Source organism: Nesoenas mayeri (genome assembly GCF_963082525.1).
Source record: "Nesoenas mayeri genome assembly, chromosome: 4".
In the NCBI taxonomy this organism is placed as follows: Eukaryota; Metazoa; Chordata; class Aves; order Columbiformes; family Columbidae; genus Nesoenas; species Nesoenas mayeri.
The window spans coordinates 33095730-33110099 of record NC_137540.1 but is presented as its reverse complement, the minus strand read 5'-3'; the positions used below and the strand labels follow the sequence as shown (position 1 = coordinate 33110099).

Sequence of the window (14370 nt, the reverse complement as noted above, 5' to 3'; positions counted from 1 at the left end):
TTGAATTATTAATTCCACTGTCAGCCATCTTCATTCATAACACACCCCCTACTGACAAGACTGAAGAAAAAAAAAAAAGAGCTAGAGACTTACTGGATATTCAGCTTACTGGATATTCCTTACTAGGATATTCAGCTGAAATACAGAAGAGTTGGGTTTGAGAAGCAGTTCCTACAGTTATTTCTTTATTTGCAAAGGAAGATAGGTCTACCAGGAGAGGCTTCCTGGGAGAATACACAAGTGACAAATAATACACAAGTATTTATCACGATTTAGCTAAGGCAACTCCTTGCACAGCTTGGTTATTCCTGCAAACCCAACTATTACCATTTATAATTTTCACTGCTTCTCACAAACTTCAAAGTCTATCTTGGGGCTCAGAAAAGACAATATCCGAACACTAGCCTCAGCAATGCTGCTAACTGACCCTCACATTGGCTTGAATATGAACAGATTTTATCCCAAAATTGCAATTGTCACTTGCTTTGCTTACATTTAATAACTGTTACCAGTGCAACTATATTAGCAAACACCACTACTGCAAGGTCTTAAAATAAACAAATCCTTAAACTTACCCTGAAATAATTTTTCCCAAGTCTTTTTAAGAAAAGGCACTCAGCTCCATCTGCTGCCAAATTCAGAGCATTTCTCTCCAAGAGCAAGGACTGCACTACACAAAGGGAATTATTTTCCACTTGTTAGACATCTTATATGCATGCAAAAGGCAAAAGTCTAAACTGCTGCTATGCAGGTGCCTATCAAAGCAAAAGGCATCCCTCTTCCTCTCCTCCCCACACATCCATTAATGAATCCCATTACTGCCCTTAGCAGCAGCAGTACCCATACTTGGAAGATTTACCTTCAACTCAGAAGTAATGTATTGTACTTTGCCCTTGTTTGCTATGATAATTATAAACACAGAGGATAAAGGACACTGAAGCTAGGCTGTCCAACAAGACTCAACTTTTTCAAACAGCCATGCAAAAATCACTGGGGGGTAAAAAAAAACAACTAGTCTACTAAATATTAATCTGCTCTCTCACTCTGACCCTGTAATATAATTAAAAGCCACCAACTAATTGCACTGCTGTAAGTTACAAATAATTTTACAAATGGGTGTTTTGCACCTGATGAGGAACAAATTTTCTTAATACAAGTGTATTTTCTTTTATCTTAATGAAGCAAAGCTAGATTTACAGTGGAGTAATTCAAAACAGAGCAGGGACTGCATGCCTACAGACAGAGCTCTCTTTATGTACTTTGGTGGGGGTTTGTTCATCTAAGCAGAAGTACAAAATGCTTTAATAGCATGGTGGTTTAGTGGAAAAATAGAGCATTCTGAAACACTTCAGTTGTCAGCCGCCTACCTTTTGCTGTTTATTACACTTCTGTTCTCCCTGAGCCAGGCATCAGAGGAGACAGACTTTTCCAACACTTTCTCCTCTTGAACAAGATGAATTGACACACAGTGTCAATTAGCACACAGTGAAGACAAATCCAGAGGAAACACGCTTTTTCCTCTTGCTCTGCTGCACAGAATTTTTAACAGAAATCAACCTGGGGTATATCTATTTTCCTAAAATAGGAGAGGATTTTGTTTGTTTATTTGGCTTTGGTTTATTTTTTAATTAAAATAAAAATTAAAACTGCATGGTTTGCAACCACCTTTCCAAAAGTCCTTTGCTGCCCTCACGTGTTCCACAGGAAAAGTAACTCTTAAAGTCTATATACAAAATAACATAGCTTCTCCAAGAAGACAACAGCTTGTCTGTTATGAACAAGACATTGTCTATGGAAATAATTAACTGAAAAATACCTGAAAGTTTATTTCTTTCTTCTAGTAAAGCTGACTGGTTTAGAATATAATGATCATAAATTAAAAATATGGAAATGTATTCACCTTGACATAATCATAATTTCCAAGCAATAGATTTCAAAGCTAGCAGGCCAATTTATTGAAAGTTGATGATGCAAAAATCTGAAATGGCTTATTTTATAACTTACTTTTCATTAAAGCTAATCTCAGCATCTTTCTGCTGTTTACACTGACTGTCAGAACAACTTCTTTCCTGTTCCATTATACTTTACCATGCAGAATAAAATCGTGTGACTGTTAGCTTCTTTTACTCTCGTGATCAGCACATCCAAAGCTACGGTTCCTGTATCAAGCTCTCCTTCAACACTCCTACCAGCCACTGTCCTGCACTCCTCCCAATGGTCTCACCCTGACACGGACACTGAGGCTGCTGAGATTGAGACTGTCCTTAAAAAGGCTTCACCGTTCACCTTGTGTGTTACTGTCTGAATCCTGTCCACTCCCTATGCTGATCCCAGACCTCATCATATCAATATGAGTTTGCAATAAGTTGTAATAACATCTCACTGGGTTTACAGTGATAAAATATGAGAACAACCAATAACATCTGCTTTGCTAACAAACTTTTTCATACTCTGGCTATAAGCCATAAATAGCCTTCTTGTACCAAAACTAGTGACAGTTCACCCAACCCTCCAAAGGCCGTTCCACAGGTAAAGGAAGGCAAAACTAGAGCTGGATCATGATACCCACAGATTTATTCAACCCTGGACATGAGCTATTTGGTAGGATCAGATCATAAACTTTTGTTTATACTGCCAGGCTGTTCCTGAACTGCCATGATTGTTTTACGGTTAATCTAGCTCCCACCATGAGTGCCTTTAAAATGCCTCAAACTCTCAGTAACATCAGCATGTTAACTTCTCTCTTCACTACAGAAATATGTAGAACTCCAGGCTATAGTGCAGAATAATGAATTTTCCTTTCCATCATTAAGAAAATCTACCTGCATGAGGAGTGTCCTGCAAATAAAGGCAACTGCTGTGGGGTGGACAGGAGGGAGCTATTGTCATCTTATGAATAAAGTCTTGTTTTTAATTCTCTCTTCCCCTGACAGCTAACACCTCTGGTATTGTAGTCTCACTCCAGAAAGCCATTGCTGTTTAGTTGCTCATTTTAAAAAAAAAAAAAGAAAGCATAGATACTGCCAATATGAAAATACTTTTGCCAATCTGGTCACAGAAAAGAGCAAGATGCCATTCTACGTGAAGGGAGAAAGAGGTTAAGTTTTAAATGCTTATGTAACGCAGAGGACTCTGTAGTGCTGCTGCTAAAAGTTATTTAAATCCTTCTCCAGTCACCAGTGGGGAGATGCCAGACATCAGTCAAGCACTCAAACTGCTGAAGGCACCTGACCCTCCCTCCCCAAACAGGAGTTACCAAACACTACAAAATAGCCAGTTCTCAGAAGTCAGCAAGCCCAGGGACTTGAACAGGGGCTGAAAGGACAGAGAGGGGCACAGCTCACCCTGCCAGAGCCCACCTGTGGGGCTGCTCTGACCCACCCTCCACCTATCTCAGCCAGTAGTTTCATCCTTTGTCTTTTACTTGCCAGCTCTGCATGTACCTACCTAACTAAAAGTGAAAAATACATGGATTTCTTGTGGTTCATAAAGTATATTTTCTCTTTCAAACTCATATTAGCAGGTAAAATGCTACATGCCACAAAAAAAAAAAAAAAAAAAAAAAAAAAGACCTGCATTGGCATGATTTTGCACCTCGCCTTTAAGGAAGCACGTGCTCCAACACAAAGTTTGCTGTTACAAAACACAGCGACGGCAGCAAAACTTCACACCCAGTAACTTTAGACTTCAGTGTGAGGAAAACCTCGTGTTCCCCAAACACAGCACTGCAAGCTTGGCTGCTGGTGCTGTGGGATGGGACACCTGGGCTTCCACATTATGGTAAACAAGTTGGCAGGGGGGAACTCAACAGAGAAAAGTGAACATACAAGAGGTTTACATATACAAATGTTCTACTTATAAACATCAAGTGTGTAAAAACACCTGACTAAGGATATAAACAAAAAGGATTATTAACTTGGGCCTGCGTAATGGTAATTTTAGATGCCAAACACTAACCTGCTTGCTCGAGTATCAGCACATGACTAGTCTTTAGGGCAACAAATGACCTATGTGAGCACAGTTTTCTTCTAAACATTTTCTCCCAGCATAACTTAACCAGACTGGGCACCAGAGGCTGCAGATACTGGCTGTGCAGCTCATGAAGGCTCTACTCTACCCACCAAAGCCTCCCCGTGCTACACCCCAACAACTCTGTTTCTGCCGCCTGAAGGAAGCAGCTGCACCTCCTCTTTCCTACTCGCTGCCCAGTTTGTAGGTACCAACAACCCTTCCTCTCGGGGAAAGCCTGGCATTAACTTTTAACCTCGCAGTCAACTGAACGTTCAGCACCTCCTGTCCCCTTGTTTGCATCTCCCGCACCGAGACACACTGCCTGAAACACGGGCTTTTCCCAAGCGCTGCCGGGCACTCCAAGACACCCCAAAACCGGCAGCAGGACACCTGGAGGAAGCAGAGGCCCCCAGCCCAGCGGCCGGCCGCAGCACGCCCAGGTCCTGGGGCGGGCCGCCACCATTTCATGGCCCGCCCGGCGTGGCAGCCCAGCGAGGTACCAACCCCGGACCCGCTGGAGGAGGGAGCGGGAGACTGCAGAGAGCTCCGCAGCGTGGGGGTGCGGCCTCCCGGCCCCACCCCGGCATGACATGGCGGCCAGGGGAGGGGCGGAGGTGGCTGGGGACCCGCCAGGGAGCGGGGTCCGCGCTGCTGCGCGGCTGTGGCGCGGCCGGTCGCTGGTCGGCGATTGACGGGGATGTTGGTGCTGGTGCTTCTGTGCTGCCTGCTGCGGGCGGGCAGCGCCACCCTCCTGGCGCCTGCAGGCACCCGGCTTGGGGAGGAGGGCGGCGGGCCGGGCCGCCCGCCGTGGGACGCAGGCGGCCGAGAAGCAGCAGCAGCAGCAGCGGCGGCCCTGCGGGTAGGTGCCCCTGCCCGCACTTACACTCGTCACCCGCGCTGCACAGCGGGCCCTGCGGCGCCAGTGGAGGAGAAGAGGTGGCGGGCGGCGCTGTGTCGCTGCTGGCCGGCGACTGGAGGGACAGAGGCGGAGGAAGGTGGGGCGGCTTCGGCCCCGAGTACCGAAACCCGCTCCGGCATCCTTCGCTGTTTCGTTTTCTCGGCCCTGGGGTGCAGTCGCTTTTCTCTTCTTCCCCGTTTCTGACGCCAGGTGTCAGCCTCGCGCCGAGGCCGTGTCCCCAGTCGTGTCCCCAGTCGTGTCCCCGATGCTCGGCCCGGCGCGGTGGGGAGGCGGCCCCACGTCCCGGCTGCGCGGCGCTGCTGTCAGAGTCTTGCCGGGGAAGCGGGGCGAGAGGCAGCAATCGGGCAGGGCGGCGAACCCCTGTCCCCGCCGTGCCGAGGTGGAGCCTGAGGGGCCAGGCGAGTGTCGGGCTCGCCGGGCAGCGGGGCTGCCCGAGGCTGAGGGGCCGCGCCGCGAGTCCTCATAGCTTAACGTGTGAGTTTTTTAGTGTCCTTAAGCTAGAACACTGTTCTTTTGCTTTATAAGGACATAAAGTAAAACTGAGTTAACTCTTATCGGAAGTCATTTTTACATATCTCTGAACCACAAGGTTTGTTTTGCTGTCAAAGCACATCACATGAATGACACAGTTTGTACTCAGCTTGCCTGTTTTGTCTGTCTCATTTTTTTTACCCACTATGTACTTAACAAATGCTTTTGGTATCTTTCTTGGAGGTGAAATTAGTCTAATGCCTTTCTTGTTGGTTTGATAGGAATCCACAATTAATCTGAGATGAAGAAATTAAGAGATGTCTTTTATTTAAGTTCATGTTTTGTGCTGCTAACCTTTGCTTTTTCTGCTCTTATTATTTGTCACTGCTGCTAACTTAATAACGTCCACAATATTTCTTTCCTTCAGGAAAGCACTAAAAGAATTAGATTACTGAATTCATCTTCAAAAGATAATATGACTGCTTTCTATGGAATAAACCAGTTTTCTCACCTATTTCCTGAAGAGTTCAAAGGTACGTTTTCTGGCTGCTGCTAATGCCTTTTCTGTTATTTTTCCTATTATTTCCCAGAACCTTGTGTCTTTCATATTTACAGATTCTTCCAGTGCTGATAGTCAGCTAGTTTACAATGTCTGGTACCAAACTGTAAGTACTTCTGAAGGCTACAACAATCTTCTCTAGATTGTTCTAGTTTGTGAGGTTGAAATGCTCAGAGGCTGAATATGATTTAGTATACAGACTTTTCCTCTTTCCTGCTTTCCTTATTTCCTTCTTTCTACTGACTGGGCCTTAAAGCCTTCTTCAGATGCAACAGTTCTGAAATTGGAAAATACACAAGGTTCTTGAGTGCTCTTAAGTCTCTGTTCTCTACCTCAAAACAAAATTGACTGCAGTCCAAACAATGCCTAGAGGTCCAAAGCTGGAAAAGTATTAGCTATGACTTGCAGGAGCAATATGACACACTTAATTTTTTTTTACCAAGAAAATTTGTCTGGTACCTAACCTAATTTTCCCTTCTTGCTGTTCAAGTCTGCTGTTATACATTCTATTCATTGGGGGTTAAGCAACCTTTATTTTAGTGAAAAACTAGCAATTTGCATGTGTTTCAGGTTCTTTACATAACTCTCTTATTTTTTCCCTCTTTACTTGACTAAAATAAAGTCATATTTTTCCAGTAAGTAAAGTGTTCTGAAAACTAAAACAAAAACAGAAACAAAAAACAAACCCAACCAAACAAACAAACACAAAACAACAACAACCAAAAAAAAACCCCAAACAAACCAACCCCAAGCTTGTTTTTTGGAGTGGTTACTGATCAGTAGTAATAAATCTCCATGCTTTGTACCCACATTCCCTTCATAGAATATTTTTGTTCTTTCTAGAACTGTAGGAATATTTATATTCATTCTGGAGTGTAATTATAATTTTAAAATACATAGATTTTCTGTGGATTTGAGAATGAGATGTAATCTCATGATCATAACTACAGACCAAAGTTACCTCTATGACTTCTAGTAAAACAGTTGTTTGTGGGGTTTTTTTTAAGTTAGTGAATTTATAGATGTTTGTATTCTGTGTTTAGCTATTTACTTAAGAAGCATACCTCACAAACTTCCCAGATACTTAAAAGTGCCAAAGGGAGAGGAAAAACCTTTGCCAAAGAAGTTTGACTGGAGGGACAAGAAAGTAATTGCAGAAGTGAGAAATCAGCAAACAGTAAGTACTGGTGTTTTCCTTTCATGGTTCTCAAGCACTACTGCTCAGAGGCAGTTCCAGCAGGTATGTTGTAGAGCACAGTGGAGGTTTTGGAAGGGATCAGCACTGCACCAAGGCTTCTTGGAGCGCTGGCACAAGTATGGACAGTTGAACATATACGAAGTCATGGAGCATTTTATGCAAAGCGAGATTAAACTTAAAACCATGAGATGTGAAAGTTGTGCATTTAGAAGTTGTGCAAGTATAAACTGTGTATAATATATATTTTTTGATCTAGTTAACTAAATCTGGAAATATTTTGCATCATGTGTAGTTTATATTTTCATGAAGAGACTGAGGTAAGTTCAGTACTTGACCTCATCCCCCCATTTCACCTGGATGACTGTAGATCCTTTGCTGTTGTTTTCTCTCATGACTGAATGCTCTTGGCTGGTCAACACCCATATCTTTGTCATCAAACAACTCAGGGGATGCATTCATGATAGAAAGAGAACCAGACCCCACATGATTACAGTTTATCTCAAGGTTGTTATGGCCACTGGTAAGAAACAAAGAAGCTGTTAAATCCCAAGTGGTTTTCTGCGCTTCACATAGTATAACCTGGACCTTGCCTAGGAATGAATTCCACTTCCTATTTTAAATGCCACAGTTTAAAGAGCCTAGAACTGGAGTACAGATTCTGTTACTGTCTAAGAATTTTTCTGTTATGTTTAATTTCAGTTTACTGTTGCTTAATCTGTAATCAGATATGTTTCTATAAAACTCTTCAGACTATAGGAAGTTGTAGACTGTCTCCTTAAGTGCATCCTTTTCAAAAACTTACTAATGTGGTTAAAAAATAATTTCATCCTCAAATCCTTCTTTAAGAAAACAGGTATCATCTCACAGTAAAAAGCATCCTCAAGCCTATATAAAAAGGCAAAAATGAGTCAGGAAGGAATCCTTAAAATAAGACACCTATAATGCATTTCTGGCTTTTAGAGAGCAGTACAAGGCAGGGAAAGGAGTTCAATATTTTAAATCGCTGAATAAATTTCTGTATTATTACCTTAAAAATGAAGTTCAAGGATGATGTAGTAAAGTAAGAGCATTAGAAGACCCTTTTGACTCTTCCTGTTGGGCTTCAGAAACAAAGCTGACTTTTTCTTTCTCCTGTTTCCCTTCTCTTTGTACCAGTGTGGAGGCTGCTGGGCTTTCAGCGTTGTGGGTGGTATAGAGTCTGCCTATGCAATTAAAGGACATAATTTGGAAGAGCTCAGTGTGCAGCAGGTTATTGACTGTTCATACAATAATTATGGCTGCAATGGGGGATCCACTGTTAGTGCTTTGAGCTGGCTGAACCAGGTTTGAAACTTTTCATAAATCTTAAACCCTTCCTTAACTTTCATATTGAAATTTTTTTTTACTGGGAAAAAGTGGTGGGGAAGATGAGTGTGCAGCTCATCTGATTTTATTTTTTTTTAATGTATGTGTGTACATGTATGTATATATTCATATACATTGTGTGTGTATATATATGTATGTGTACTTAGTCTGGAATCAAGAGGCAGTTTTTTCAAGCAGAACTGAAAATTGATTGGAGTTTTACAGTCTCTATATGTTCTTGTGAATGTAAAAAATCAATCTGCAGGGATTGAAAATAATGTTCCTTGAAAGCTACAGTATTTCCACTGATTCCAATTGGAACTGCAGACATACCGTACCAGTGGAGAAAGATCCATTTATCCATGCGTTGTTTTGTGGATTTGAGTGTCCAGTTTAGTCACCAGTATCTGGGGAGAGATGTTGAGATTTTTCTGCCTTCAAATGTCACTGGTTTTTGTTGCAAACCCTGTAAAATCATGCAGGAGCATGAAGAACCTCAGGATGAAATTGACTTTGTTTCGCTTGCCACCTGAAGCAATGAAAATGCAGATATAATTTCTACTTTAGTTGTAGCTAACACATTTCATTCATGAAAAATGCAAAATGTGTGTTAATAATATATGGAAGCAGAAACATATTTTAATATCTTTGAATATCTAGGACAATAGTTTGAGTTGCAATAATATAAAAATAGTTCCATAGTTTTCTGAAGTTTTGAAAAAAAGCTGATTGTCCTTTTTAAAAAACTCTGTAATTCTACCCTTAAAGATTCATATAACCCCAGCTAGTAACAGTCTAGATAACTTGCTTAAGTTTGCGTTTCAAGAAAGACAGAGGATATTCATCTGGAGTCCTCTGAAGCAAAATCCTGTCTTGTTTGAGAACAGAGGGACTCCAAATGAATTAGACTGGAGGAGACACTGTCACAAGCAAGCCGCTCTGCAGAAGACAAGGAAAGTATAAAAGGTTGACGCAATAGCTTTATTGCTGGACTTTGAACTGTGTCAGCCATTATAATACTTTATACACTAGCATGAGGATTTGATGCTAATAGCAGAATTGGACTGAATTTCAGTGTTTTATATACCTGTTCCAGGGATATTTGTGGTTCTTCAACTGTCCCAGGGAAGGGATAATTTTGTGTGTGGATGTCATTTGAAGAGAATGAGTAGTCATTCATTAAGTGAATGCATAGCCCCTGTGTCTTGAAATCTATGAAACTGCTTATGAGGCTAGTTAAACCACAGATACCTTTTACATTTTTTTCATTATTTAAAGATTTCTGAATCCCTTCTGGAACTTTCTCTGCAAAAAAAAGAAACTAGAGATAGTATATATCTTATTTCCCAACAGGAAATTGTTATATCTAGTCTCACCAAGAACACACTGAATTTCAAGTGAGTTCTGTGGTCATTTTCAATGTGCTTTGATCTGCATAGTGTTAAAGTCAAATACATTAAATTATCATTGATTTATCTTCTTGCAGACAAAAGTAAAACTCGTGAGAGATTCCGAATATGCTTTTAAAGCTCAGACAGGACTGTGCCATTATTTTGGTCACTCAGATTTTGGAGTTTCAATAACAGGATTTGCTGCATATGACTTCAGGTAGCTGCTATTGATTCTTTTTATTTGCTGTACTTTTCCTTCTGTTTTCGCTGACTGTGGCGTGAGCAGGAGCTAATAGTGCATTGATCAGCCAAAGGTCATGAGGTTGATTGCGTCAGTGTTGTAACTGTTCACTGCATTAATACATAACACTTTTTTAGGTTATGACTTGCCACAGTGAGTCCACTCAACACTGCCACCACTAACCTTGTTCAAATTAGAAAGCTTAAGTCAGTGTTTTGAAATTAGATGTTTTCCGTTGGCTGTGTTTAGAGTAGAACATTGAGTCAGTTACCACTTTAAATATATGCTAGGTGAACATTACATTGCTTAAGTATCAGAAAAGGTAAATCCTACCAATAGTAACTGGAATTTGTAAAAAAATTTAGAAACTATTTAGTTACTTCAGTATTCATCCATTTACATACCCACCCACATCCTCTTCCAGTCCATGACTTAGCAAACAGTGTTGTCAAATGTATTTTGTAAAGAATACTAATTGATAGTTTTTAAGATTTCTGTACGAAGAAAGTTTGTTCCTAATTTTTATCAGTACAATATGCTGAACTTAAAGACAAGAAATTTAATTTTGAGTAGGAATTGAATTACTGCCAGATAGAAGTAACTTAGATCAATTACATCTTTGCTAGTCTGTATTTGCCAAGTTTAGTCATTACACATACCATGCAATGATAAAGATTTCCTGTTTCAATATATTAAATAAGTAAAACTCTATGAGGATGCTAATGGTAGTGTCTGATAGTGTAATGTCCTGTGTTTTGGTAAGTTTGAGACACATATTTTAGTCCATTATTATGTATGATATCAAAGGTACTTCTGCATGTTGCAAGAACTAATAGGAAATAATACAGACTAATGTTTTGTCCAAAGCTGGTTTTTAATTGAGTGATGGATAAAAGATGCATAGTGCTCACCATTGCCTTCTGACTTGACCCAGAAACCTGCTTCTTTTTAATAGCATTGTATATTTGGGTCTACACATTTCCCATAGTCTGCATGTCCTATATTTGTATTACTGTGTTGTAGTATATAAAATACATATTTATTGATGTATGTTATGTGGTGTGTAGAACTTAGAAGAAACAGTTTAGTTATTTGATCTTTAAATTATGCGTAACAAGTAGATTACCACCTCTTCAGTTGCTTTAGTGTGCTAACATAAGTCACTTTGCCTTATCACTGACTCCTTTCGCAGCGGCCAGGAAGAAGAAATGATGAGGATGCTCATTAACTGGGGTCCTTTGGCTGTAACAGTAGATGCCGTCAGCTGGCAGGATTATCTTGGGGGGATCATACAGTATCACTGCTCCAGTGGAAGAGCAAATCATGCTGTTCTCATCACTGGTTTTGACAGAACAGGTATGTTTCCATCAACTGAACTTTAACATGTTTTTTCTCTTACTTGAAACTTATTTCCTGTGGGGTAAGTGACTAAAATCCAGATCTGGATGTTCTATTGAGAGCTGTTTGGTTTGGTGTCACATCAGTTCTGGAAGTGCTCTCTGATCTCAGGAGGAAAACTCTTTGTGTCTGTGCTTCTTCAGTTCTGTGGGACTTCATGCTCTTGTAAAGCCACAAATACGGCTTTACACCAGCAGAGGATATATCCAGTCTGTTCAACACTGGACTATTAGCTCTGTTCTCTTCGTGAACAGCAGTAGGCTTCACTGTACTATATCATCAAACCATCAGAAACTATGAGATATTAAAATGGTAATACCTGAGTAGAGTGTTAGAAGTTTTTTATGATTCCCACATTTCATGTTGTCTGTTGTTTATGAAAATGTCTCTTCCAGGTAGTATCCCTTACTGGATTGTACAGAACTCTTGGGGACCTACGTGGGGAATAGATGGCTATGTTCGTGTTAAGATAGGGAACAACGTCTGTGGTGAGTCTGACAAAAATAATTAAAGTGTTAAAGCCCATATGCTGGGATCTGTTCCTCCATATAAGTAAAGCAATATAATGGGATCCTCAGAGAGGAAATGTGAATCATTGCAATGTTTTGAAAGAGGCTAGATGAGTCCAGGTGGAAAAATACATAAAGCAGTTGCTAGTTCACCAGAACATATAGTTGAATAACTGAAAAACACCATGCAAAGGTAGAGCCATATAAGGCATAACAAATAAAGTGCTCTTGTACCTCACCATGTGGAGGTAATGGCACTGTAAAGTATACGGTTATATGTCACGGTTCTAGATTAGTACCATCGCTATACTCAAGTGTAGGTAAACAGCTGCTGTCCTTTTCTGTTGGTTGCAATTATCTCTGGGCTCAATTTAGCAAACGAAGGTGGAAAGTGGATTGGGCCATGCTTGGGAATTGTGTACCCTGCTTGTGACTTTTCTTGTGGGATACAGGTATATACTTTCAGTGCTAGCTCTCTCTCCAATCACAGCTTTCCCATGTTGCTGAAGTTTTTGTTCTCATTGTCATCTAAACAAACTGTTTGGGAAGAGAAATTTAGAAGTAGTGATAATTAAAGTAAATTAATTGTAGAAGTAGCCTGGAAGAACAGCTGTGTTATTTTCAAAATCCATTCTCTCAATAAAGCAGGATCTTTCACATTTTCTGTAGTGTGTCCCACAAGAAGAATCCAGGAAAGGCCAGTAGTTGCTGTTTCCCCCACAGATGTCTTCTGATTTAGATGTGCTCTGACAACACTTTTAAGGGTATAAGAGCCGTCGCCCTTTGATAAGTAAACACAGGCTGTAGTCAGACTTCGCTTTTAGTGCTGCAATGAGCGCACCAGTGCAAAAAGAACTGAGCATGAATAAAAGCCCAGCTTGCCCTGTGTCTGTCTGTGTGCCAAAATGCGTCTTGTAATGGGATTTGTGACTACTAGTCTCTTGCTGAGCTTTCAGAGGTGCATAGCTTCATGTCATCTATCCATTGCTAAGGAATATGATTAAAAGGTAAGAGTATATTAAGGTTTAGGTTGCTTTTCAGCACCAGATTGGACCAGTGCTGTATCTTCAAAAAGGATCTAAAGTTTTGAACATGAAAGCAGGGCAGGCAGGATTGTAAAGCACAGGTAAAATGGTGTGAGGCAATAAAGAAATAGAAAGGTTGCATCTGATTCCATACCCCACCCCCAGCAGTTCACCTGCTGTCATAGCATGGAGGAGAGAGGCCATTGTATGAATGTGAATTCTAGGAACTTACTTCTGGCAGGTGTCCACTTCCAGTATTTATTAATTATTTTTTTCTTTTTGATTTGTAGGTATAGCAGATACAGTTTCATCGGTATTTGTTTGACACTTACTGGCCCAAGACTGATTAACATTTGGATAATAGTTTGACACGCACTTTATGTGAAGATTTACTTCAAAGCAACATTTTCTAAAATAAGAAAGGACTGTAAGGGCAATTCCTGCTTTTAAGCAGTACAGGAATGAGTTGGTGGGAGTTTTTAAATGTGGTTTTATTTGGAATGTGTGTTGCATATCAACGCTCTCATGGAATCAGAAGACTCTGAATCAACTGCAGAGTACACAAAAAGATGTTACAAAGATGGACTAAAACTGTGAATGTGAAGTCTATCCAAGTGTTGAATACTACTCCATTGAAAAAAAAAAAAAAAGGAAAAGGAAAGGAGTGATGAAAAATAAGGAATTGGATGAAATAATCAATAGTATGACAATATAATCAAAATGCTTTGAATATAAGAAGAACCATGATTAGGTCTGCTTTTATTGGCTAGGAAGGAAGGGCAGGTGGAAGAATATATTCTCTCTGTTTTGCTTTGATGCCTCTCTTGGCTTTTCTAGCACCTCTGACAAACACATTTTGCCTCCTTTTTGTGAAATCCTACTTTTTCTCTACAGCTAGAATAGTAGAAGAGGGAAATGGAGAGTCAAAGTTGTTTCCTGAGCATCCACTGTCTCTGAAGTGCCGCAGTCCTTCAGTTTCAGTCTTCAGACCTTCATCGGGTAAATACAACTTCAGAGCTCTTCAGAGCTGGGAGTGTGTTTTGCAGAGTGCCTGGAATATTTGTTAGATGGATAGAAAAGAAGTAACTGTATTTGAGACAAACTGAGGCAGTTCTAGTGGTTTAACATCCTTTGTCCTGGGAGGATGTATGTGTTTGCAAATCAACCTTTCCGTGCTTTGAGAGCTGTGTCAGGTCCATGCCTCCTCTCTTCTCTACTTCATAATTAAGTGAAGCCAGTGCAAAGCAGAAATTAAAAACCTTATTTATTATAGAAAAAAATGGTGAGGGTGGAATTTGTTAATA

General features: G+C 40.5%; 1 protein-coding gene across 1 annotated transcript; it reads left to right on the top strand.

Moving 5' to 3' along the window:
* Positions 1–4596: 4596 nt before the first annotated feature.
* On the top strand, positions 4597–13938 carry CTSO (cathepsin O; the record flags this gene model as incomplete). Its single annotated transcript, XM_080344223.1, is given in 9 exon segments — positions 4597–4671; positions 4673–4870; positions 5829–5934; positions 7004–7137; positions 8314–8481; positions 9989–10110; positions 11327–11490; positions 11928–12020; positions 13357–13938. Coding segments are annotated over 9 exon segments (1095 nt in total). The 3' UTR covers positions 13392–13938.
* Positions 13939–14370: the final 432 nt, after the last annotated feature.